Here is a 25,891-nt window from a genome sequence, read left to right on the forward strand (position 1 = left end):
TTGGTGCGCAGTCCGCTCGTTCGAACGAGACCGATGACTTTATCCTAGCCTACAAATGCCATAAACAATTGTTTGGTATTTTAAGAAACAGTGATTGTGGGCGTGCTATCGACCAAATGCCAGAGCCTGATGGAGACGAGCGGATCTTCCTAGAACCACAATTCTTGGATCCGCCGTTCAAGTATGCGAAGAATGAGTACGACTCAGCAATGGTACAACTGCCCAAGATATGGCGTTATGGTATACTGGATCAGGAGAGGAGGAGTCCAAGGCTAAGTTTTAAATAGGAAGTTGTCGAATTGCCTTATTATCATTTGCGGACAAAGAGGGAAACCATTGGCCGCGTCTGTGACAACCTGGGACTTCATTCTCGAAGGGGCACTGAAAGTTTGGAGGAATTGTGGCTTATATTTGCACCAAGGCGGACTTGTCATAGTCCAGGGTGAGGTCTACCCTTGTTGAAAAGACGACCTGTGAGTGCTGACACCAGGGCACAGATCCTCTCAATGTGGGCATGTCGATGCTGTATATGTACCTGACTGGGTCCGAATTCGAGTCGACTTTGAATCAATACATGATTAGGTCCATTGCAATATCACCAGGCAATATCGACAGTCTGGACATGGATTTTCCAATGTCGAACTTGACAGCGATACGAGATCTAACCTCGTAGTGAACTGGCGATAGCTGCAGAGCGATGAGCAATGTGAAAGTACAACCTGAGCTCCTGATGGAAAATTCAATTGACATATGAAAACTCGCTTTGCGAAATCCGATTTGATGGGCGACTAATACACTGGCCTTGTATACGCGTTATTCACTATTCTGCAAAGCGTTGAAATGAATCATACTGTCTTCTAGGACATAGAACCGTAAGGAGAGATCCTCTTGGTCGTGTACAAGTAGGTGAAGTAATGAAAGATAGCGTGTCAATGTGAATGAGCTCAGATATACCAAACTTGGGATCATCTTCTCGGCGCCGTAAGACATCAAAACTGTACCCTCGCTTATCTGCAAGTAGTAAAGGAGACACTGCAAGTTAGTGCTGTCTTGCTTAGTTTGATTAAGACCGGAGCATACTGCAGCACTCATACTATATTTATAGGAGGCCCTCATGTACGACGATAAATGAGCGTTATGAATGGTTGTCGCACCAATTTCAATCCACTGGGAGAAGATCCCTAGTCGTTCTGAATATCAGATTGGTACACATCGGACTAGAAGAATCTATTCGACATTCAAATGTTGCAGCTTAAGCCGTGGGTATGCAGATAGTCGAATGCTCTGAGCAAGCCAAAGAAATGAGCCAACCCTGCAAATACAACTGCGAAATGCAATGCCTGATGACTACTGCCGTAGATGTCAAATTTTCCGGGTTTCAATTTCTCTGGAATCTGCGCACGAGATTAACAAAATAACGTTGACGGGGGCCTTGTGAGTGATAGCAAGACTCAGAACATACCCTTGCCCCGTATATGATTGCCCCTACCAAATTGAAGCCAGCCATCAAAGCCATCCAATCGACGCTCATTCGTCGTCTCAGGGTGTCCCAGCCAGAAAGCAAGATCCCGTGGACAATAAAAACCACGGCAGAGAGGCCAAGCGCAGCGTACATCAAAGCGCGATATGGGCGGATGGTTGGATGCCTGAATTTCGGGTGGAGTGTGGCGATGATGCATAACACAGCAAGAACGGACACGTTTGACCAGTACGCCTTTTGTAATTTCGGGTGGCAATAAAAGCCATAATACACGCTTGGGATGGTAGATCCCCACATCAGGATGACTATGCCGAGATAGTCCAATTGGTTGCCGAGCTTCTGCACTTTAGGACTGTGATTGGTGATGATGTGATAAGTTGCGGAAAGGGCAAAGCAGACGGATACTCCGTAGAAGAAGGTCGAAAATACGACGATATCTATTCACTCTTTTTACGCCAATATGGGTGGTTTTGTTTTTGATCTTGAAAATGACAACATTTTGGAGAGAGACCATTTCACACGAAAGCATACGCGCCTGACATTGACCCCTCGAGGGGTAGTCCTCCTCATGAAGTGTGGTTATCTACCGAATATATCAGAAAGGGAAATATTGGACAAGAATAAATCAGACAATGTGTCAAAGCTGCTCTCCCTACTTCAAGCATTGTGGATGTTCGCTCAAATTATGGGAAGGTTATCTACGAAGCTGCCGGTCACGCTGCTCGAAGTTAATACATTAGCCCATATTATCTGCGCAATCATCGTTTACTGGCTGTGGTGGAACAAACCAAAACTGATCAACGAGCCAACAAAAATCAAAGGGGAGTGGGCAGCCCCGATCGGTGCATACATGTACATGAGCAGTCAAATCAGTGGATGGCGACGTGCACGACCTGGTATCTTGAAGAAGTATTGGAAAGATCCTGAAATATCAATTCTGACCTTTAATCCGCCTTCTTTGGCGCGTCCTACCATCAATGACCACAGCTCAATGCCAGGAGCCACAACAATGAGCGCTGATAACGTATCAGACGAATCAAGCAGCCGGTCTCTCCAAGCAAACTCTCTATACGGAACATTCACGCCCTGTCCATCCTCTTTTTTAACGGATAAAGACCCTGATGCCGAGTCCAATGTTTCCCAAGCAATTGAATCCCGCCTTCAATCTTCGCAAGATCTCCAAGCACAACGATGGGCCTTAGCTGCCAAAGCTATGACTCTTTACCCAGCCATACGTTCCCGCGTTACAGTCTGCGAAATTGAAACCATCACTTCGTCTCCGGGGTCCTCGCCACATCCCCCTCAGTAACAGACAGAAGCAGCGCATCCCTCACTCGCCATACTGCCACTTATCTCAAGCCTACGACGGAAGAATTGGTTGACTCTTCCATTGGCAACTGGGCCCGCGAGAATCTGCTGCGCAACATGTCGGGCTTTATCATGGGCATGGTTGTTTGGTCTGCCAGCATGGCTTACGGTGGCGTACACTTAGCCGCATGGAACCACTTCTTCCCTACGCCGGTGGAACGCCTTCTTTGGCGTTGCAGTGGCCTCTGTATTTCAACTTCGGGCCTCACTTGGATTCTTATCAACTTATCTGCTCACAGCAGCCCAGCCATCAAGGGCTACTGGAAAAACGTCGCTGCCTTGCGCGCTGATAAGTTTAGCTTGGTCGGCTTAGGCGGACTCGCGACGTTGTGTGGACTCGCATATGTGCTTTCGCGGCTGTATTTGGTGGTGGAGAGTTTAATCAGTCTTAGAATTTTGCCGCGAGCTACCTTCGACACAATGCAGTGGAGTCAGCTTGTACCGCATTTGTGACGAAGAAGCAATCAACTTTAGAGAGTCAAAAATGGGTCATAAAAATGGGAGTAAATACCAAACACTCGACCACACAACAACAGAGCACATTAAGCACAGTTGTGATTCATTCAACGTCTTGTTGCTTCATCAATGTAGCCCATTCAAGCCAATGCTATTCTATAACATTACTGACCTAGCCACTCTGTCAGGCTGAATTCATAGTGATGTAGGGTTCCCATTACCACCTGGAACATACGGGCGAGGGTTGTGGAAAAAACTCCTGTCCGATATTTTGCGCCAAGCCGCTGCGGGAATCGGACAGGAGTTTTTTCCACAACCCTCGGGGCTATCCATATCTGGGTAGACCCGAATCTGCTTACCTAAGAATGCCATGGCAACGAATGAAGCTAAGCCTCAAAGAGTCTAGCGCAAAAACCCGCCCTCATTACAGCAACTCCACCTCGTCTTCGCCCTCGTTGTCACGATTGGAGCTTTATCGACCTAACTGAACAAATGTGAGGCAAAGCAAATTGAACATCAGCAGTTATCGATGACCGGCATACTTCTCGCGAGCCCTTCATACAGACGCGTCTGACCTGAGCTTTGCGCCTCTATTGTCGCACCCCAAGCGGCATTTGGACCTCGGTCAATCGGCCCGCGCAATAGCAACTTGGACACTCAACATTGTCGAAACCACCAGACACCGACTGGGAGGATCAAGAAGACATTCCGACCTTAAGCCTGCACCAGACAACGCGACATACACTTCACTATCAAGACATAGGCACGCATGGCTTCCGTCAAGTTCGAGAAAGAGACTGTGAGGGATGGTCCCATGCCCGGCGGGTCTTCCGTCAAGTTTGAGAAGGAGACTGTGAAGGGTGCTCCCATCCCGGGTGGTCACAAACATGAGGTCGCGCACGAGATTGGCGAAAGATTGACAGGCGGAGAGAGTACTCAAGGCTATCTAGCCGTAAGGATATAATTGCTCAAGAGAGTTGTCCAAGCACTGATCTCAGTCATTACAGACATATCTAGACCAGCTCCAGAAGAACCCTCTCCGCACAAAGATGCTCACATCTGGCTCTCTGGCTGCTTTACAGGAGGCTCTTGCCTCATACATCGCCAGAGACCGAAGCAAGCATGGCCATTATGTGAACTCAAGGGTTCCGAAGATGGCTGTTTATGGTGCTTTCGTCAGCGCGCCATTGGGACATTTCCTGATCAAGATACTGCAAAAGATGTTCTCAGGCCGGACGAGCCTGAAGGCGAAGATTATGCAAATCGTCGTCAGCAATCTGATTGTAGGCTCTTATCCCCATCCACATTACGCTTGGTTATGCTAACCAAACCACAGATCGCACCTATCCAGAATTCTGTCTACCTCATATGCATGGCCTTGATCGCAGGGGCGCGCACATTCCATCAAATTCGAGCGACCCTGAGAGCTGGCTTCATGCCCGTGATGAAGGTCACATGGATCACATCACCCATTGCTCTGGCCTTCGCGCAGAAGTTCCTTCCCGAGCACACCTGGGTGCCTTTCTTCAACTTCATTGCTTTCATTATTGGTACATGGATCAACAGTCAGACAAAGAAGAAGCGCTTGCAAGCTTTGAGGGAAAAGGTGAAAAACCCTACTCACAACCAGTGGGGGTTCTAGAGCTGTGGCTAATCGATCTTAACAGCGAGAGTATGAGCAGCGCGGTGGTGGAAGCGAGTACTACAGACGCGATTGAGGGCTCGGTCACAGGAAGAGAATCATATCCGCGATTGGGTAGTCGAGAAGCTACAGTAGCACGGACATCTTGAATGAGGATGTTAATACTTGCGATCATTGCGCTCAATCTTTCGTCAACGATTTAAACCGATATGTGTATAGTCTTTTGGGCTAGTGTAGCAAGCTTCCACAGGATCGTTGTGTCAATTTTGTGTATCGATCAACTCCGTATTTATACCATATTTACAGCACTACTTTGCAATTACCACATCGTGTTCCCCACTACCTTCTTCTGCTTGTTTTGTACCACCCTCTTCCTAACGTTCGCTCCTACACCAGGCGTCCTAAAGTACAGACTCGGACCATGACCCTCCGGGACCATATGAGCCAAATAGCCCCTATGCGCCGGATCACGGTAATACTCAAGATCCCTCCTCTTCGCCGGATCCGGTAATCTATACAAGTACTGCCTCAACCCACTCCCTACCCCTTCCTCTCCCACCTTATCCCCCTCCTGTCCTTCGTCCACCAACTCATCCCCCCCTACCCTCCCCGCAGCCACGGCAACATTCCTCGGAAATGCACTCATCAAGCTATTGACCGGATCCATCTTCCCCTCCAAAATCTTCCTGATCGCAAACGGGGTATAATACCTCGTAAAAACACTCCCACCCGCGCTTTCAATCGCTTTAATCGCCGAGGCACTCGCTTTCGACACCACGATATTGATCGGCGTGGACAATTGGTCTAGCCCGCGAGCGAGGAGTTTGACCCCGTCTTTCACATTGCTCACGCACCGGGATTGCCTCAGCTCTTTGATGGTGATGGGGTATGCGGGATTGATACGTCGCTGCGCGATCCATGAAACTAGTTTCGAAAGGTTCAGCGTTGTGAGATCTTCTGCGAAGCTGTTGTAGTAATATCGTTAGCCATCTCCCATGCCTGAACCCAACACCCAACTCTTTTCCCTCACCCTAACTTCCATACCCACACCCACACCCCTATGTGTTATAACTAAAGAGACTCACTTCTTATTAGCCACCCCCTTCGGCGGCTGCAAAACATGCAACGGCGTCTGCCCGCCCGTCATCCCCACGGGAACTTTCCCATGCTGCTTTTGCCCCTTGTGGCCCCGGCCGCTGGTCTTGCCTTTTCCTGAGGAGGGGCCGCGGCCCACGCGTTTTCTGGCGCGGAACGAACCCGGGTTGTCGCGGAGGGAGGAGAGGATGGAGGAGGATCTTTTGGAGGGTTGGGGACGGAGATGGGGTCTGTGGAGAAAGGGAAGGAGGAAGGGGGGGATTGAAGAGGGAGCTGATGCGGAGGGTGATGTGAGGCGGAGGAGAGGGAGGGGGAGGCGGGGTGGCATTGTTTGTTGATGGCTGTTGTTGTGGTTGCCAGTGGAGTGAGATGGCTTGAAGAAGGTGGTGCTTTGGGGATTGGATTAAATACTGATATTGAGCTAGCTTGATGTAGCTTAGCTCCAACCTTGTATGCATGATCAAATCTGGAGACTTTGAATTCTCCCATCCTTGTATCTTGAATCGCATGGCAATAGCCTTCGTATTGTTTGATTTTGCTATGAAGCTAAGACAGTGTGGTCTAATGAATATGCTATTGTTGTTACACATGCGAGAAGATCACAGCAATTGATGATGTACGTGACGAGAGTGTGCAATTCAGGGTCATTACCTGCTCGATATAGGAGCTACGATCAGTCATATTAATCTCTGAACGGTAAAATGATACATATGCCACCTTGACTGGAGCAATTGCCTTATTTAGATCTTCGCTAGAGCTGTGGACAAGGTTGGTTGACTGAGTTTTCTTGCCTGAGCTAGTATGGCGTGTTTAAAGTCTTCGTGTTGAATGTGCTGTGTCGCTGCTCTCGAGTATCTTTCGACTGTGAAACCGCCTTTTGGCTTCTGAGCATAGACTCTTGTATGCATTTGACCTTCAGAAGTTCTTCCTTCAATCACAGGGCGTTTGTGCGGAGTCATAGACGTCAGCGTATTATGAAAAGCCTGGCTCTACGGGAAGCCCGCCATATCACGCGCAACCAGAGATTCTGACGGCAGGATCTATATTCTATTCTTGATTCGAACATTCAAGATGTCGGAAGACTGCCCTTCTTAAACGTGGGTACGGTTTACGGTACGCCTCAGTCGATTAGTTCGGTTGCTCCTCTCCTACTCTTCTGCCTCAGCTTTCCAGAAGTCATGATGCCAGTCAATGTTTTCAAGCCCAGTTCTTAACACGGAATCTGCACATTAGCAAGAATATCATCAGTACTAAGGTCTTTCCACCGGGCTCTGGACCTGCGGCCTGGAACACAAGAAACACTTCTTCAAAGCATGTGCTCTTAGTTGACAAGATAGCCACCTTGACGCATGAAGCTAGGGACACTTAGGGTAAAGTCATGCTCGGTAGGGTTGGCAGTGAATCCACCAAGTGTGCCAAGCTTGACGATGCGAAAATATACGACGCTACTCATGCAAGCCATCTGCATGCTATCACACACAAGTCTGGAGAAGGAGCGAGATCTAGATTACATACACGAATTTGTGGCTCTCTTGTAACGACATAGCGGGGCCGGAGGCGAGATGAGAACCTCCCTTATCTATGACTCACATTCCATGCGCATTTCAACTTGAGAACCTCGTCGACGCTGTCAGCTTCTCACTGAACAAGATGCTTTTCCTCCACTTGCTATTGACCCTCGCCCTCTCCCTCTCCCTCACCTCCGCTTACACTCCCGTCCCCTCGGCAATAGACGAGCTTCAATTCAGCAACAAACTCTCCCTTTTCAAAGACTTCACGCTCCGGGACCAAGTCTTCACGCCTGACGTCGTAATCAATTACAACGTCCCTGACACTGTTAGACTGGATAGTCTGCCCGCTGTCAAAGCCTACCTCGTCAAAGCACTCGCAGGCTTCGTCACGCAGCAAACGCTCAGCACAATGGTCGTCGACCAGCTGAGAGACTAGAAGAAGGGTGGTGTCAATTCGGCGATTTATTTGGTCGCGAACTATCTCGGTCAGGGCAATTTGACGGGGCAGGCGGCGTATTTCTATGGGAGGCATCTAGATTCTTGGGTGAAACAGAAAGGGGATTGGAGGAGTAGTGCGACGTTGGAGTTGTTCGTGAGTCTTCTTTGCGATTTGCTGCTGCTGTGAAGGAAGCTGATAGCTGTGACTCAGCCGCCAGGCATTACTGCTAATTTAGCAATCTTACAGCCACCAAATTGAGCGGTCCCTGCGATTCCTAGACAAAATGGATTCTTCTGTGCCTTGGGCCATAGTGATGGTGTTTCCGATCATACTTGCTCACAGAAATGGTCTCAAATTTTGGCCGAGGCCGAGATCGAGTGGCGGTAATTAGCAATTCGAAGTGTGTCCTGATCTAGCAATGACTAGCAATGAAAAAAATTGTGTCTCCATAGCAAGGCAAAATCTTGTTGTGCTGGCATTGATTCACGTGTCCGTGAGCTTGGATGGCTTGACTCATTCAATGATCATTTTGATGAAGGGACCTGAAAGCCATTTGCCGCTCTCGCCAGTGACTCGCGCTATCCCAACTCTTTTGACCATGAGGTCTTCCGTTTTATTTGTAGGCGGCTTGCGTTTGGTGACCGTACTTGCAAATGTCTTCAACGAATTTGTCACGTGCTTTCGAAAGCCGTGGGACTCCTTTGCTTCTGCCTTGGCAGTAGGACTTTGCCCATGCTGACCCTCATTCTTTTTCTCGGGTTTTCGGTTGATGATCAATACTAGAGCAATGATGTCTCCTTGTTGTTGGTTGCCACGTGCCTTCTCTTGTAGAATCTTCAATAAGATGACAGGCTCGTAATCTTCAATCGCGGAATTATGGTCCATAAGCATCGTGCCGATTGGCTTCCACATGAATTCAGGATCCTCGATGATGCTGTAGGTTCGCATACTCTCGCGGTAGTAGGCTGGATGACCAATGTATCCATTCGGATCGTCGTGTTTTTGGACTACGCGTGCAGAGCCTCCAAGTTGGATCCTGCCACTTGATATCCGGCCAGTCGGATCTGGAGTGGCTGTCTCGACCTCGACGTCTAGGACCATTGTCTTCTCTTGCTCACTTACTTGCTGATACTCGAGAACTTCATATGGCCACTGGATCCCACAGTCAACTGAAGCCCATGACCACGATGGTGCGATATAGTGGCCGTCTTCCCGAGAATTATAATAAGTCTTTGATTGAGTCTGCCAACAAAGGCCGCGGAGGATGTCCCTTTTCCAGAGACCAGCAACATAGCCGTCGCCAGTGAGCTCTTGCATCTTCTTTGCCATACCGGCTATTGCTGGCAGTTTATCCTCCTTGAAGGTCAGACGCCGGTCAGAATAATCCTTCACCATCGCGTACCAGTGGATCATGTGATTAGAAGCCCCGCCATTCACCGCGTCAACAAAGTGAGAAGCGCCATTCAATGGAGCCAATAGCGACTTTGAGAAGGCCTTTTGAGGATCAGATTCCATTGCCTTCTGATTTCGACACTCCCACAAGATTTGATTGCTCAAAAAATGTAGAGTGCGAGGTGAGAGATCGCGTTCTTGCAGAGTCCAGGCTCTTTTCAACAAAGGCTCTTGCTTCAAGGCAGATTCTTCAAATGTACTGATAGGTAAAGCCGGGTGAATGATGATCCCCTCAGATGTGCCTGTCTCAGATGGATACACCAGAATACATGATGAGGATGTTTTTGGGTCTCTAGAGCAAAGAAGCCCGCCGTTACTGTCTACAGATGATGTCGCAGCTAATGTACAATATGAGTTGCTGTAAATCTCCCCCATCATCGAAGCTTCGTGATTCCAGTCTTCCTTAGAATCTTGAATGATACACAACGAATCGATCCATAGGTAACGCACACCAAGCTTCGTGGTTAGTACTATTGCATCTCGGAATGTGGGCGGTAATTGGGTGAATTCGAATTCTCGTAGCCGTTCTTGAATATTATGTGATGTCGTTTTGAATACTGTTTCAGGACTCTGGCCACAACAGTGACTTAGAGTCATATACCGTGTATCTGAATCACTTACTTCGCTGGAAAGGCACAACTTTAAGCACTGGTCCGCTTCACGCGGACTCACGTCGATAAGTCTTGAAGGTACGAATGCACGCTCACTAGATTTTGCTAGGCGAAAAAAATCGGCATTAAAGGGAGACTTGTCTGATTCCAGGTCTAGGCCTATCCGTTCAAGTTTCACTGATAGTGCTTCGCCAGGCGGACCAGGGCATCTGGGATGGTTTTCAACGCAATAGTTGAGCCAATTCGCTGCTAATTTCACCGTATCCTCCGCTCCAGCTGATCCGCCAACAACGTTTTGGGCTCCTGTTGGCCATTAATCTCAGTAGGTATATAATCTTATATTGGGAAAATGAAAAGACGAGGCCCAAGAACGACCAATCCTCGAGGTTGTCAAAGGTAAATTAAGAATTGACTGACCGCAATACGGAAGACCGCTCACAACGAGTGCTTTCCACGGCATTGTGAAATGATCCGATCCACTGAACACATACAGTCCCAACTCATCAGCCGCAAGAGGCTTTGTCAATTGCTCTGAGTTGGCTGCAGAGTCCGATTCCTCAACCTTGATTCCACGCTCAGGGCGCCACATCACACTTACTGCCCCAGCGGCATCATCCACATACTCGATAGTCTTTTCTTCTTCGACATACCATCCAAAGTATGATTCCAAACGCCCAAGGAGGATGGCGCAAAGAGGGCATCCATTGGCGGCTGAAGCCCTTAATTCCGACTTGCTATCGTACAATTTGATCTGGGCATTAGGTGTTCTGAAGAAAGCAGGAGTGATACCTGAGCATGGCCCACATAGCAAATGATTCTGAGAGGGCAAGGAATTAAAACCTGAGCTTTGGGGACTTTCGATGGCAGTCTCTGGGAAAGATGGAGGTTGGTCTGCTCCCTGAAGTATGTACTGTAACATGATTAGATGACAATGGGCAGGACTAGTGTGGCTTTGAGTTGTCTCTGAAAGACTCTCTACCCATTGGTCAAGCATGCGAATAGTGCAAACTTTGCTGCAAGCAGCAAAGAAGGCGTCTCGATATATTTTCCTTCTGGCTATGGCAGACCAGAGCGACGTAGTATCAGAAGGCTGCATCCCCTTTTTGAATAGTGCGTCTTCCTGCTCCACCGTACTCATCCTCCTCCAACACCTTTTTCAACCTTCCCGAGTCAACATATTCACCACTCAGGCTGGCGAAGAGGGGGGCTCCAGCCGAATTCGTTGCTGCATATTTGCATTCGTGCCCCGGGGGGAGGCGTCAGCATCATGCAGCTGCTATCCAAACCGATGTTGCTTCAAACGAAACTTCTCTTTAGACGTCGAAATCATGCACCCGAACGTGTGATTGTCTGCCAACATTGTTATACTGAATTGACGTCGTATCAATTGATGACGACTTGAACTGGTCACAAAGAATTGCCGTCGCTCGTCTTCTATCATACATAATGATATCAACCTGACCCGGAACTAAAACTCGCTTTAGAGGTTGAGCCCTCATTCGGACCTTCACTGCAAGTCAGCAGAATACTTTGCAAGTCTGATTCATGCTGGGGCCTGGGACAAAAATCTTACCACGCTGACTCGGGCTCAAACGTGAGTTTTGCGCCCGTTGCTCTTAGGAAGTCATCGCTTAGCCTTTCTAGAGCACGATGCCATTCCTTGATTTCAAGCCACTTACGCACTCCCGAAATTTTCATCGGCTTTATGACGCTTAAACCCAAGCAGACGGACGAAAGAGCCGGAAAATGCGTTGCCTTGAGGCATACAAAAGAGCTGAGAATAGGTCCAAGTGTTTGGACGATGGCTTTGTATGGATGCTCATCGTCGCTTCGGCGTAGTATTTCGCGAGTGGAAAGTCGTACTTCCACTACATTAGGTGGCAATAAGTCGATCATGGTTCTCCTGAGGACTGCTCTTGATACAGAGACATCCGAGTTCGACTGTGCTATCCGTACAGGCGATAGAAAAGGGGCAGCTGCTCTTGTCAGATACTTCAATTTTGGGAATGCTTTAAGGGTGATAGGTGCGGGACGTTCTATATCTGTACCGCATTATCAGTAAGGATGACATATGTTTTACACAAGAGAACAGCTGACCATTAAATTGGTCCGCTACAAAGTATACGTTCAAGGACTGGAGACTCGCCCGTTGCTGATAGACGGCTCGGTGTAATGATAAGTCGTCGTCCCGTGGGAAAGCAAAGATGCTTAAGTTTCTCAACGCCTTTGGCCAACCCAACATCTCCTCCACATATTGGTATGGTATGGAGGAGTATATCAGAATTAGCACGCCAACCGAAGACCTACGTGCTTTTCGTTTTACGCTAGTCAGAGGAGATTCACTGTCGACAAACATATCCGCCGCAGAAAGAAGATCGAGGCTAAAATGGTAGAGATAAGGACAGCAAAGCAGCGTATAGCACTGGCTTAGGATCTGCTCATATGTGACAGGTCCCATCAGAGAACCCAGTGCCAGATCTGAAAATCTTAGAGATAGACATGTGATCGGGGCGATTGTCTGAGGTATAAAATGATTATTGGGCGGCTTCAAGTGTAAACTTGGCACATTCGCGTCGGATTCGAAAGTTCTTATGCAATCAAGAACGTTTGCATGTTGATCCTTCTGCCAGCGAAAGTAAAGGTACTTCACCTGAGCACGCAGTGCGCCATTCTCTGCCATGGTCTGCTTAAATAAATCTAGTCGATTTATGGACACACGGTCAGGAGATGGGTCGGATAATTTGTCTGCACTTAAATTTGTGAAAAGAACGCTGTTGTAAAGTCTTCTCAATCCGGCTTGGTTACACTTTCGACAACATAACGAAAAGCGTAACAGGTCTTGTCGAGGAAGACGTGACGCTATGGCCAGTAGAATCTCCATTGGAAGCCCTTGCAATCGCGCCTCGGACGCAGATGTCTTGGCCCATGTTCGCCTCAATCCTAAACAATGTGCTTCAGAGGCCCGAAAGAACTGGTGGAACGATATTAAAAGATCGAGGCTACGAATACGGACTTTCATGATGTCCGCTGGCCACTAGAAATAGTCTGATAGGGTAAGCTCTGATGACCTATTCCGAATGTGCGAGTATACCACTGATAGCCTTGCAAACTCTACCGTGGATAGTCGATTGCTGAAAATCTGTCATACTGAAAAAGAGAGATTAAATACTAAGAGATTGATGAACTCCATTGTGGGCGCCTTGAATCTGAATTCAAGCCTCTACCTTATCTCAATATTACTGAATTGGGAGACTGATGTGGAGGCAATCGCACGATGGCCCTCAAGACGTTGGGGATGTCAGGAGACGCCTTTACTGTGAAGTGAATGGCGTACTACGTGGCTTCTTTGTACTCACGTACGTTCACCATCTCTTCCATGGACGGCATCCAAATTCGCAAGTCTGATTGGCTACTCTCTGTTCGATGACTATCACATGCGTGCGGTTTATGATTACAGACGTAGAACCTCAGCAGGTCTAATCTGGTTATAAGATCAGATTTATCTATGTCAGGACATCTGTGTCATTTCTCTGAGGAGCACTATGCGACGGTACCTTACTCCCATTGATCGAGTGAGCCACACTAGGTACCCGGCCTTCAATCCCAGACTCTCGATTCTTGTTTTCTTGCTAACGAACATACCTCAACACCAGCCCGTTCTACGCCCCACGTTACTCTGTTCGACAGCGATGGCTAAGCTTCATTCATCTAATGAGCCGCTAAGGTTTGCACGGGCTGGACTGCAAGTGTCAAGATCTAGACCTTTCGCCACTTTGTAGCGTCGAGTCGTGGCGCATCAGAACCAGCAGAATTGAAACTCTGTCTTCCTGGGTGTGCGCTGTAGAAGTGAGTCTTATCGAATGATCTCACGCTTTATCGCCATCAAGACTGATTGAGTTTTTCCTAAGGAAGGCTTATGGTCAAGTCAACGATGCCTTGCTTGCATCTGAAGACTTTGACCTTCCGCTCATGGAATATGCTAGCCTTTAATGGCGATTCAGCTTGTGTGGATCTACGGCACGAAACGCATAGCCTAAGGTAGGATCTTTCAACTCCTGCAGCTAGTGCATCACTTTCCTCCAATCTACAGATGCCATGGTCCATCGAACGGTGGAGCCGAGCTGACTATCAGCTACGTGGCTGGAAGTCTAGAACTTCTACATCACATAAGAAAGCGATGTACCAGCCCCTTTGAGGTTTTATTACTTCTTCGCAGACGCTGCTTGATTCTCTTGCGCTTTCTCTCCTCTAAGTCTTGAGCGAAACAGATATCGATACCGCCAAGATGGTGTATATGGACGTTCTGAAAGCAGTTGGGGGTGCCGCGCTCAATGATCTTAAGGACAAGCTGCTTGGTCGTAAATATGGCGAGGCCACTGAAGCTGTGCGTCCTTCTGTCAGCCCCAAGGATGGAGCAGAACCAGCTGACCAGCAAAGGTAAACGCGATTATTGCCAATCAGGTCAAACTGTTCGAAAACATGGGTCGAACTATCCAGAAAGCTATTACTCAAAGCACTATGGACTCACAGACTGTAAAGATCAGGACCTGGACTCAGCTCCTTGCAGATGCCCTTGCAAAGGCTGCTACGGGGTATAGCAAGCCCCACAAAGAGGCTTTCGGATCCCACTGACAATATCAGTTCGCCTGACGATCTTACGACCATGATAAAGGATTTGAAAACCCCAGGGACCGGCATCTATTTTACTCTCAGTACAATAAATGACTGTATGACCAAGAAGGTGTCGGGATCTGATGACCCTGGTCTGATATACCTTTACAATAAACAAATCCAAGACAAAGTCAGCTCAGACGACATGGGGCAGACGGTGTCGTGGATGTTTGCGATGCTTGATCAGTATCTCGAGGGCTACGGCAACATCCAGCTCGCAGGTCTCGCGCTGCGCATTGCGACAGCTGAAAGTAGGAGTCTCCCTATGATGCCACTATCGCCGATCCCTTTGCATCGACTGACCAACATCTTTCTAGCCTCCGACGAAGTACAAAAGTACTCAGACTCCTTGCTCAAGAACTTGGCCGATCAGAGGGACTACGCATACTCGCTCTTTCCCACAGTCATCAGGAAGTTCAAACCTGATTACGCTACGGAGATGACTTCGCCTATGTCAAAGTGGACCCGATATTATGTTGTAAGTCTTGATGTGGAGTACGTATCATCTCATCTAACATCGTATGCCTCAGGCCGGTGGTCGCAAAGCGCTTGCGAGGAAGACAACAGGCTGGGCAGGGAGAGTTGGAACCGAACTAACAGCAGAAGAAATGAATCCCGAGCCCAGAAGCGAGTGGAAATTGGATCATGCTTGGGAACGACCCGGTACTTTCGAGCTAGTAAACCGACTTAACACTAGTGACAACAAGAAAAATTACCTCAACGCGTACTACATGCAAACGAGTGGCGTGGGCGCAAACTACTACGAATGCCAAGCGAATACCGCTCCCGATAGCTCGAGAGCAAAGTTCAAGATTGTACCCAACTGGGACTCTCAGTGGCCACGGTTCAGGCTTAAGGCTGAGAATACTTCTATCCGGAACAAATTCCCTTTCGATACCGAATGGGAGATGACTGATGAAGGGGTTGGCCAAGACGATAATGATCGTCGAGCTTAGTGCGCCTAGACAGCAAGATGTTAGAGCGAGATAATGGGATTGATAATACGGAGCTCGTTAGCATCATGATTCGAGATCACAGCATGCGAGGGCACATGCTGTACACATGGCAATGACTAAGCCCAGTATAAAATGAGGAATCCGACTCGTTCGTTGCCAAAGGATTGTCAGTTCACTTTGACCAAGCTCAGTGCGCCACTGATAATACACATGGTCCATTGTTTTTCAAGGAGCTGCGATACAGACCTAGGCAGACTCTGGATCGATTATTGCACTGTAGGTACCCGACGCTCAAGGACGGGAGCATGGACTAAGCTTAAAGTAGTTAGCCCCCAATCGTAGTCTCTTGTACATCCCAAAATATCTTTGACGATTTCGCTCTCTACTGTGACATTCTTAATGAACACTCTTTGTATGGAAATGACTCACGATCTTCAGGACAACATCCTGTTACACACCTGTTCCCTGAAGAAGAGGCTGCTCCAAAGCTCATCAGTGTATTCAGATCCCCTGAGTATTGTGATCTCCGGTGTACCTGCACATGTGTTTGTGTCGGCATGGACCTGGTGCCCAACTCGGAGCCTCTAGAAATACTCACGATCTCGCTAGACATTGCAGTGTCCACCGTTTCAAATGGTAACCAGGACTCGTATGTGGGAGGAAGGGTGGCAGCGGCACGAATAGGCAAACACCAAAACTTTGCACAGCCGTGCGATGTACTTTAGGGAGTTGCACCCACACTGTAAGGTCTGAGAGCTCTATAATAAGCAGGGAACAATACGAGGATTCAAATGGGCGCAAATACCTGACGCCACAAGGCTGGACCCAGGGGGCGTACAGACTGAGAGAACCCTCTGCATTTAACGGGCCGCCAGCCTTTTGAGCCTCCTGCTCATCAGTCGAAGGCTTTTTCTTATATAGGCCGCGTGTCTGAGATTACTAAGGCTTCGATTTCGCTTCATGAAAGGGCATGGAAGCTTGCAAATGGACAGGGTTGTGTTGCTGTCAGACAAGGCTGAGCTGAGCCTGGCCTGGCCCGCTCCGCAGCGATACGAAATGCAACCACGATCCGATTCAGATATTAGTACCGCAGCCGACAAGGCAAGTAGGACAAAACCAAATCTGCGCCGACCGATTCTACGTTTCCATATGAATTTGGTAGGTAAGCCGAACGCTCAGGCGTAAAAATTATTAATAATTTTTGAAGCTGGTTTTCAGGCCAAATCAAGTTCAAAAACAATAAAGAAAGGGCTTCGCAGACAGTATGCTATGTAAGCCAAGTGTAAGCCTATTTCTCAGGCTATATCAGGCTTAAATTAGGCTTAAAAGTAGTGGGGAGGGAGCCGTAAAAGTATACAGCACTGCAAGCTGTTTGCAAGCTAGCTTCCTAGGCTAAAATAAGCCTAAAACAGATCAAAATAGCGGAGAAAAGGAGCATGCAGATAGCCAGCTATGCAAGCTACTTGCGAGGCTGTTTCCCTGGCCAAATCAGGCTTAATTACAGTGGGGAGGGAGCCGTGCAAGCATGCGGCGGTGCAAGCTGTTGGCAAAGCTGTTTCTTAGGCCAAATTAGGCCTGAAAACAGCTGGGAAAAAGCGCGTTTTGCAGGAGGGCTTGCAAACAGCCTTTAAAACGCGCTTTTTCCCAGCCGTTTTCAGGCCTAATTTGGCTTAAGAAATAGGCTTGCAAACAGCTTGCAGTATTGCATGCCTGCACGGCTCCCTCCCTACTGATTTTAAGCCTGATTTGAGCCTGATTTGGCTAGAGAAACTGCTTTACAAATAGCTTGCTGCGCTGTATGCTTGCGGGGCTCCCTCCCTACCATTTCTGGGCCTGATTTGGCCTGGGAGACTAGCTTGCAAATAGCTTGCAGTGCTGCACCGCTGCGCGATGCGTTCCCTGCTGCTTAACTATTATTTCTATATAGTTTCAAGCTGGGAACATATTCTAACCTATTACACAAGTGCAATAGCGAGTATTATCGTGAAAGATAAAAGTTGCGCAAAGAAGATCGATAATCTAAGCAAATTTTATATGCAAATGCAGAATCGATCGGCGCAGATTTGGTTTTGTCCTACTTGCCTTGTCGGCTGTGCGTGGTTGTCTTAGTTCTGCGCAAGCTTGGCCAATCCCAGAAATCAACGCATAATCAGCCTGTCATTCGTACCAATGTCTCGAATACGGGCCTGTGGCGTGCTTGAACTACAGGCGAGGATTGGAGATGTGTGGGGGCCGCTACTTTGCTTTATTTCGGGACATTCTTCCAATTTCTCTCAGATTGATTATTTTCCTCGATCGATAGACACTTCTCGTCCTTACGTCTTTGAATCGACAATGTCTGGCCAGGGACTAGGCGGGGCACCTCCTGAAGTAGATCGCTCTGGCAACCTTGGACCACTTACCAGCCCCCTGTCATTTCCTGCTAAATGCACGACAGCTGTCTTTAGACCCAACGATCTAGATAGCGCTTTGGAGCCCTCGGGCGCCTATTTTTACGCAACACAAGGTTGCATGCTGTCCGCGTGCTGCCCGTCGAGTAATGTCTATACGGAGGCAACAGCTTGGCTCAAGAGCTGGTATAGCCCTGCTGTGTGTCCCTCACAGTACTCCCCATGTTCTGCAAATAAGGATTTATCTACAGCACCAAGCGAAAGCATATTCCTCTGCTGCCCAAAGTACGTTCGCAAGCCCCCAACTAAGCAGCCTCCGAGAACCGGAAACGGCTGACGTGACTGTTGTAGCGGTTACGACTGCCCCAAGACGTCAGAGACAGGAGGTTGCAAGTCAGTGAATACAGGACAGACTGTCGAGGTAACTATCCTCACAGATATAACATCGCAGACACCAGCTATGTCGATAGAGCATTTTACCCCGACCATCGGCCCATGGCCAACACAAATTGCTTATCCGATCCAAATCCGGTACAAGTCTGCCGAGCTAACGATCAGTGGACTGGAGTCCAAGATTCAATCCGTGGTATCGAGTTCGTCGATCTCAAGTCAGACGTCTCTCCCATCGAGTTCATCCACCGCAAATCAGATGTCTCTCCCTTCGGATACGACAAATATCAATGCAACGTCAACTTCAACTCCGAGTCCCGCAGACGAATCTGACCGTCTCGACACAGCGTCAAAGGTCGGCCTGGGCGTTGGTGTTGGTCTCGGAATACCCCTGCTGGCAATCTGTCTATTCTTCCTGTGGCGCTTCATAGCAGCTCGTAGGCAGGCACGGCCAGCCAAATCCGACTTAAGTGAATCTCCACTAGAGCAAGTCATCCAGTCGGATTGGACGGAAAGTCATTAGCCATCCATTTGGGGTGTACAACCTTGAGTGATGTTTCCCGGACAGCCTCTCGAAACAGAGCTCGCAGTGGCGGAAGTATCGATTCTATGACTCGTCTGGTGCCCACCGTACTTCGGCTGCAGCCGAACGATTCTGATGATTGATTGAAATCCTCTATTAAATCCCAATATTCGCTGTTTTCATAAGTTGATCTAGCTATTATCATTGGTTCCGCCAAAGTTTTATCTCGGGGGATTTTGAGCTGAATAGAATGGTTCAAGACATTGTAAGCTAGAAATTTGCTGACTGGGTCAAAGCTTTGCTCTTAAACTGCAGACCTTACATACACCTCACCGACGAACCCAAAACATGTTTTTATGTGCAGTATGTTGGCGGTCAGCCAGACTCCGGCATAGTACACCCTAGTCAAGGTTGAATAAATATATATAAGTGGTGTTTATTGGAGCTTTAGACAATAGTTCTACTTTTGCAGGGACGTCTCTTTTTTGGGTTTGCTGAATCACAACGCATCCCTTCTCGCCATCATGGGGATAGGAGCCTCCTGTCGTAAGGAAAGCTCTTAGATGTTCAAGACATTCACAAGGACAGGCGAGATCAGAGACCCAGCAAAATTAGACACCCAAAGCTGTTAGCTTTGGTGCAACACACAGACAAGACTTTAGTCTTCTTATTGATTTGCCTCATGTCTGTTGTCAATTGTTGGATATCAAATTTTTGGTGAACTAGCCGCCACAACTGAACCAATGTCTCAGTTGGGCTTCAAGATCTCTTATAGAAAGTCGCTGGCAATGCCCTTCTAGTCATTCCCATTCGCAAAGGTTTAATCAATTGCAAGGAAGATATATGCATCTTCAGGAATTCAAACGACACAATGCATCTCAGAGCATACATCATCGCCGCAACCTTAGCGCATCTAACAATCGCATTGCCCACTGCTAATACCACTGCAACCAGCGATGCAACAAACGAATACGTATTCACCGCCGACGGCATACTATACAAAGCCATCGCTACAGTAGGGGACACGCCAGCCCGATACAGACTCTCGAACAAAGCCGTGTGGAACGCACAGGTTTCCGCCTTTGCTCAACAGCCTTCCGGCGACCACCCCGAATTTCGACCAGCTTTCTATACGGAAACAGTAGGACGCACGGAGCTTACGACGACCTTTGGGGCCCGAGTGCCTTGGGTTGGACCCATGCCTCCAGAGGTATGGACATATGGAGAAGTTGTCATTGTTTTGGATTACTTGAAAGACCGCTTGTTTCCTCAGGACGATGAGTTTGTTGTTGAGGTGGGGATTAAGAAGCCGCAATCGAAGTATTCTGAGTTTATGGTTATTACATCTTCCATAGCGGGTGCACAGGGGGCGAATTTGACGGAGGTGGTCGTTTCTTGAGGAGTTAGTTGGGTTTTCGGTTCATGTTCCCGTGTTTTAATAGACAACTGATTCAATGTTTCTTTTTGAAACCAACGTTGAAAATCAGTAACGCTGCAGGCTGCGCTCTCTTACCTATCTAGGTTCGCAAGACTGTGCAGGGAAAAGAAAAGAATTCATGAATCATGCAATGTTCACATGCACTCTCCTTCTCAAGCTGAGCCTCATCGCTGCAACCTTTGCGCATCTAACAAGCGCATCACCAGTAGGCAACACAACAACAACCAACGACCAACCCTTCGAACTCCGCGCCATCTTACAAAACCGCATATTCACAGCAAAGGGCGTCGCAAGGTCCACGCCAGCCCACATAGTACTCTCAAACCAAGCAGTCGTCGAAGCCCAGTGCGATGCCTGGGCCTCCCAACCACCCACAGACCACCCATACCTTCGACCAGCCTTCTACCCCAAGACCACAGGCAAGACGAGACTCATGACGAGCTTTCGAGCGTGGTGTCCCGAACCGATTCCCCCTGAAGTTTGGACGTGGGGAGAGGTCGAGGAGGTGATGGAATGGCTGATTGGCGCACTATTCCCTGTTTTTGACGATTGTGTTCTGGAGATGAGGGTTGTGAAGGAAGGCTCGGAGTGGTCTGAGATGATGGAGCTGACGACGGCGTATGTGAGGGGGCTGGGAGCGAATTCGACTGGGGTGACTATCTCTTAAACGATGAGTTGGACGAATACTAGGGGCTGCATTCAGTTACTAGCGGTCAAAGAGCGACGCTGGTTCTATCTCATCCATGGTCTGAGGATCACCGTCATACAAGAACCTTTCCCCAGTCTAGTGGTTTTCTTGTGGTGGATATCGCGGACATACGGACCCTGTCGCAAGCGCTTTTCTCTGGAATGATGGAATGGAGTCTTCTCGGCCTGAGATCTCTGACAAGCGACATCTGATCGTTGACATAGATGGACAATTCGTGAGACGGCCAAATGATGCTAAGGGGCGTGGTAGAGAACATCGACGCATGAAATGCCCCACTAGCTGTCCTGACTAGGCCAGCAATTTCTAATCTCGGTTTCGAGGTGTGTGTGGTGTAAAGGGGAAAGATCAAACAGCTTCTGATGGACTTTTAGTAAATTACGACATATCAGCTACATGATGAATGATTGTTCTTCTGCGCAAAATACTCAGTTACTTTGTTGTGGAGCCGGCCCAAGCTTCGGTCGCTTTCAAGGGCAGATACCGCATCCTCGAACAACGTTATCCCTTTATCTGCCTCGACTAGCGCTTGTAATGGGTGACAATGGCTTCTTTCTTTGCCCTTGGTGGTGAACGACCGAAATCTCACTTTGATTGAAGAAGGGAATGACATTATGCAGCCTAGATCCAGAAATGATAATGACCTTTAAGCCTGTAGGACAATTCGATAGAGCGTTGCGGATGATTGCGAAAAACTGCGACAGTACCTCCTTGGGCGCTTCCCTGAGAAGACGAAACCCGTCGATGATGATGTGCAGATCTGGTGGGGTGGTTTCAAGAGAAGCTGCGAGTATGGCAGCAGCATCGTGGATGCGAATTTCCTCCGAGTCTTTGAGCTCTACTAAGGTTTTCCACTGGTTGGTCAGCTGTCTATTATCGTCTGGCAAGAGTTGAATGATTTGGTTAGCGAGGTTCAGCATCATATCGATCATCGAGGTGTCCTTGTCATAGGCGGCGACCTGCCAGAGTGGAGCACGTTGGCTCGAAAATTGTACTGCCATGTTGTAACTTGATTTTTGGCATTCGTGCAAGATCTGTGCGGCCACTCTAGGAATTTCTTTGGTAGATAGACTTGTGGAACCTTCAAGGTATAGCATTGCATTCGTCGACGACACAAACCATCGATTTATCTTGCTAGAAATCTGGCTATCGTGCAAATTTGTGGAAGAGGCCTCGTCAGCTTGCAGTATGGGGTAATTGGCCGTCTTTCTGGTGAGCCACAGCTTGCTTGCAAGATCCTTTATCAATTGGATCTCTAAAAGCTCAGGTGCGCTCGCTTGCATCATCTGAGCCTCGGAAGGCTTCGGGGCTGCTGGCGCAGGGTCGTGGTGGGCCATTTCCTGTATTCGTAAATGTTCAGAGCTTGCTCGCTGATTGAGGTGCTTATCAAAATCAAAGTCGACTTGTGGCATATCGTTTGCATTTGCTGCAAGCATCGGTCTTGTTTCTACCAGGAGAGCTTGAGTTTGTCTGTGCTGTTCAAGGTTTTCCCCGTGTTGCCAGCGTACGACCTCGGCCAGAAACCGTAGCTGACCTTGCATGCCAATTCTAGTGTCTTGAAGTTCTTCTTGAAGATCCTCGAGGTCCAGTCGGATGATGCGAACTTCAGCTTCAGACCCTAGTTGAGCAACATGACGAACAGAACCAGCCAAATGCTTGATTCTTTCGATCGAACTGCGGAATGTTTCGGAAAAATCATTATGCAGGCTTTTCAACAACTTGGAGCGACTCGAGGAGTTGTACCACGTTATAGCATCTCCTAAGAATAGAAAGGTGGCAATGTATAGCTTTGAAATGGCGTTCTGCATTGATTGGCTCTGTACGAGTTTACTCTCGACCTCGCAGAAACCAATGAGCTCACTGATTTGATCGAGAGCATCACTCAGCTCATCAATGGATTTTGAATGATTGACGGATGACTTTAAATATTGTTGGAATGCTTACTCTATGACAGGTATTATGCTGGAGAACCCACCTGGACCACGATTGTCAAAGCCCCTGTGACTAAGGAAAGATACTTGTCGCCCGATGGTATGATTTTGCAGAGTCCAGAATGAGAGTCAAATTTGCGCATCAGGCTATGAAATACTTTTTGAGGCCTCCCATGACCAAGGCGATTCTTCGATTCATATTGCACTCGGGCTTCCTTGACAGCGTTGTCAAGGTCTGCGTAAGTCCAGGTCTCTCGAGTATCACCCGGAGCAATCTTGGCCAGCAATTTCAAGAGATGATCCCCTTCTTCTTGGAGTACTCGAGTTTCCGTACTAGATTGTTATCATTAATGTGTTTCTGACCATCGAAGTGAGTCACACCTCTGGTCCTTGTCACTGGCAAAGTACTCTCGCCAGGACGCCCGCGGGTCCTCCGGGGGGGTTCTTGGCGGAGATTCACGCCGCCCCGATTCCGCCCGGGGAGTTGCTCCTACAATGATCCCATGTCGTCCCTCCGTCGACAGCGACATCTTCAGACCTCTAGAACGCAGTGTTGATGTGGAGAAGAATGTGTGCTTGCGCACATGATGGCCTGAATCCTGTATGGCGTTCAGAAGACAGTGGCATGGTGGCTGTCGCGATGGCCAATTCTGCTAGACTGCGCCACGCTGCAGCCTTCCTTAGGCTCTCATCCTGCGGCTGGCTAGCTCCTTGTTGTCCTTGACATGCCATCCCACCGAAGAGACCACTGAAGAGCCGGTGTCATTTTGTGGGGAGCTGCTCAGCTATAGGGGACCAAGTGGTCAGAAAGCATGGACGATGACGGACCCGCAGACTCCGATGCTTCTGCTAGCATGCACGAAATCCCTCGAGCGAAGAAACCAGAGCTTCCCAAACCTCCATTCGAACAATTTACCCATCAAAGCATCGTCGATGCTGCAAAATGTGGCGTCAACTCGGACACAGATCTATCACCTGCACGTATGGAAAGAGCATGGGATGACCTCGGAAAACAAGGGCAGCAATACTGGGAGGCACGATATGGAAGGCAAGTGGTTGAATTTCACAAGGAGAACGAAATTTGGGAGCGCAATCACCCTCAATTGCGATTTACCTACGACCCGGAAGAAGGACACAATTTCGATTACAAGGCCTTGAACTTTGACGTGGCTCCTGTTGCAAAAGCTTTTGATGAGTTTGTTGGGAAATGCATTGACCATCTCTTCAATCTCTCCAAAGGGCCGGAGCCTACGTCTGCAGAATCAGAGATGCCGTCGACTCGTAGTCTATCTCCTCCACCTCACCCACTACCGAAAGTCTTGTATCGAGCTGAATTATATCGATTGCGCGTGACTTGGCTGGCTGGCCGGACACGCAAGCTGCGAGCCACATATTTGAAGACCTTTGAGCACGATAAGCAAATGCCTTTAACCCTACATTCGAGCAAAGAACAAAGTGATGCGCCTATCTTCGAGGTTACTACATTCCTGGCTGCACCAAAAATGCCCAAAAAAGGACCCCTCGAGAAAATCTTCCATCCGTCGTACAGTGATAACGACTCCTTTTCAGACGGACCCCATCCAGAGCCAATTCGCTACCGTCCTGGAGAGCAAATAGTAGCTAGTGCAGATGCCGGGATGATCCTGACCATCAATTCAGAATCCATCATTGAGGCTCTCCACTCAGTCGCTCCTGGCTATCCAGACCTAGCCTTTGAAGGTGATTCGCTCGTCGTGGCGGAGCCTTATTGCGTTTTGCTGCAATTTCGTGACGAGATGCTTGAGTACCGCGACTCGCTGTTGCCAAATTCATCTTCCGTGGGAATCGAACTTCATAATAACCAAGTCGCGGATAAAGACATTGATGATTTCGTGGCAAAAGGTCTCGGAGTAAGCGATATGCAAGTGCAACAGAATTCGCAGCAACCAGACCATATCACCGAGCTCTATAAATTCCTAGACCAGAGATACTTGAATGCAATGAATTTGGAAAAGCAACGATGGGAATGCCATGAGGCTGTCTGCACTTTTGAATGGGCTTGGCTGCTTTTCACTCCCGGAACTCTCGTTTACGAGGAAAAGGAGAACACTTCCTTACCGAGCGCTTTTACAGTAGAATCATTTTCATTACAAGGGCTGTTCCATTACGATCGCCATAGCAAGCGGCCTAATGTCATGCCATCTAGGCTTGACACGGGGCGTAAATTGAAACTTAGACATCGACTTCGCAAAGTGACAATTGTCTTGACATACCTCAAGAATGACGGCCGGAAATGGATCCCAGCGAAGAAGAAGGTTAAAATATTGCCGTTCAATGGAGAACGACTGATAACTAACCTTCCCATCTATCCCGCCAAATATCGTTGCGATCCTGATGGCTCAGTACGTCAGTCTATGGTAGCACGAGGTCGTCGTTATCAAACCTTGTCGTCGAGGGGCCAATTTGAATACCACGGATTCACAATATCAGGAACTCGCCGATGGTTAGATAGCCGTATCATTGTCGACTCGGAGACTTTCCATCACGACCCTCGTTTGGTCAGACGAACACGTCACTCACCCGATTACCTACCAGTCGTCCCTAAACCTCGTAGACGCCGAAGAATGAGACGTTCTTCATCCAGTGATACATCAGGCAGTTTTTACTACGAGCGTAGGATCGTTAGTAGATCTCGTTCTCGAGATGATGATGACGACGATGATGTCAGTGACACAGGGCAAGATTGGGATACAAAAGTAGCAAATATTTTGGGTCGGAAGAACCCTCGAAGCTTCGTAGAAGACACGCCATTACGGAAGCAGCCTCTCTTTCAATTGCTTCATCATTCAGACG

The 25,891-nt window shown here is 48.4% G+C and overlaps 7 protein-coding genes across 7 annotated transcripts; 4 read left to right on the forward strand and 3 right to left on the reverse strand.

The window, feature by feature from the left end:
- Positions 1–4,073: 4,073 nt before the first annotated feature.
- On the forward strand, positions 4,074–4,946 carry KY384_005024 (uncharacterized protein; the record flags this gene model as incomplete). Its single annotated transcript, XM_044813526.1, has 3 exons — positions 4,074–4,256; positions 4,312–4,437; positions 4,485–4,946. 3 exons carry the CDS (start codon positions 4,074–4,076, stop codon positions 4,944–4,946), a joined length of 771 nt encoding a protein of 256 aa, XP_044669804.1.
- Positions 4,947–5,265: 319 nt separating this feature from the next.
- Positions 5,266–6,093, reverse strand: KY384_005025 (uncharacterized protein; the record flags this gene model as incomplete). The annotated part of the gene is made up of 2 exons (XM_044813527.1): positions 5,266–5,911; positions 6,032–6,093. The coding sequence occupies 2 exons, from the start codon at positions 6,091–6,093 to the stop codon at positions 5,266–5,268; spliced, it is 708 nt and encodes a 235-aa protein (XP_044669805.1).
- A 2,411-nt stretch (positions 6,094–8,504) lies between these two features.
- Positions 8,505–10,973, reverse strand: KY384_005026 (uncharacterized protein; the record flags this gene model as incomplete). Its single annotated transcript, XM_044813528.1, has 3 exons — positions 8,505–10,059; positions 10,314–10,389; positions 10,472–10,973. 3 exons carry the CDS (start codon positions 10,971–10,973, stop codon positions 8,505–8,507), a joined length of 2,133 nt encoding a protein of 710 aa, XP_044669806.1.
- Positions 10,974–14,339: 3,366 nt separating this feature from the next.
- Positions 14,340–15,681, forward strand: KY384_005027 (uncharacterized protein; the record flags this gene model as incomplete). The annotated part of the gene is made up of 4 exons (XM_044813529.1): positions 14,340–14,438; positions 14,492–14,646; positions 14,696–15,203; positions 15,256–15,681. 4 exons carry the CDS (start codon positions 14,340–14,342, stop codon positions 15,679–15,681), a joined length of 1,188 nt encoding a protein of 395 aa, XP_044669807.1.
- Positions 15,682–19,855: 4,174 nt separating this feature from the next.
- KY384_005028 (uncharacterized protein) lies at positions 19,856–20,383 on the forward strand (the record flags this gene model as incomplete). The annotated part of the gene is made up of 2 exons (XM_044813530.1): positions 19,856–20,320; positions 20,351–20,383. 2 exons carry the CDS (start codon positions 19,856–19,858, stop codon positions 20,381–20,383), a joined length of 498 nt encoding a protein of 165 aa, XP_044669808.1.
- Positions 20,384–21,637: 1,254 nt separating this feature from the next.
- KY384_005029 (uncharacterized protein) lies at positions 21,638–23,589 on the reverse strand (the record flags this gene model as incomplete). Its single annotated transcript, XM_044813531.1, has 3 exons — positions 21,638–23,047; positions 23,104–23,392; positions 23,441–23,589. The coding sequence occupies 3 exons, from the start codon at positions 23,587–23,589 to the stop codon at positions 21,638–21,640; spliced, it is 1,848 nt and encodes a 615-aa protein (XP_044669809.1).
- Positions 23,590–23,871: 282 nt separating this feature from the next.
- On the forward strand, positions 23,872–25,546 carry KY384_005030 (uncharacterized protein; the record flags this gene model as incomplete). The annotated part of the gene is given in 2 exon segments (XM_044813532.1): positions 23,872–25,440; positions 25,460–25,546. The coding sequence occupies 2 exon segments, from the start codon at positions 23,872–23,874 to the stop codon at positions 25,544–25,546; spliced, it is 1,656 nt and encodes a 551-aa protein (XP_044669810.1).
- Between the last annotated feature and the right edge of the window lie 345 nt (positions 25,547–25,891).

This window comes from Bacidia gigantensis (assembly GCF_019456465.1).
Source record: "Bacidia gigantensis strain McMullin 20006 chromosome Unknown contig_244, whole genome shotgun sequence".
In the NCBI taxonomy this organism is placed as follows: Eukaryota; Fungi; Ascomycota; class Lecanoromycetes; order Lecanorales; family Ramalinaceae; genus Bacidia; species Bacidia gigantensis.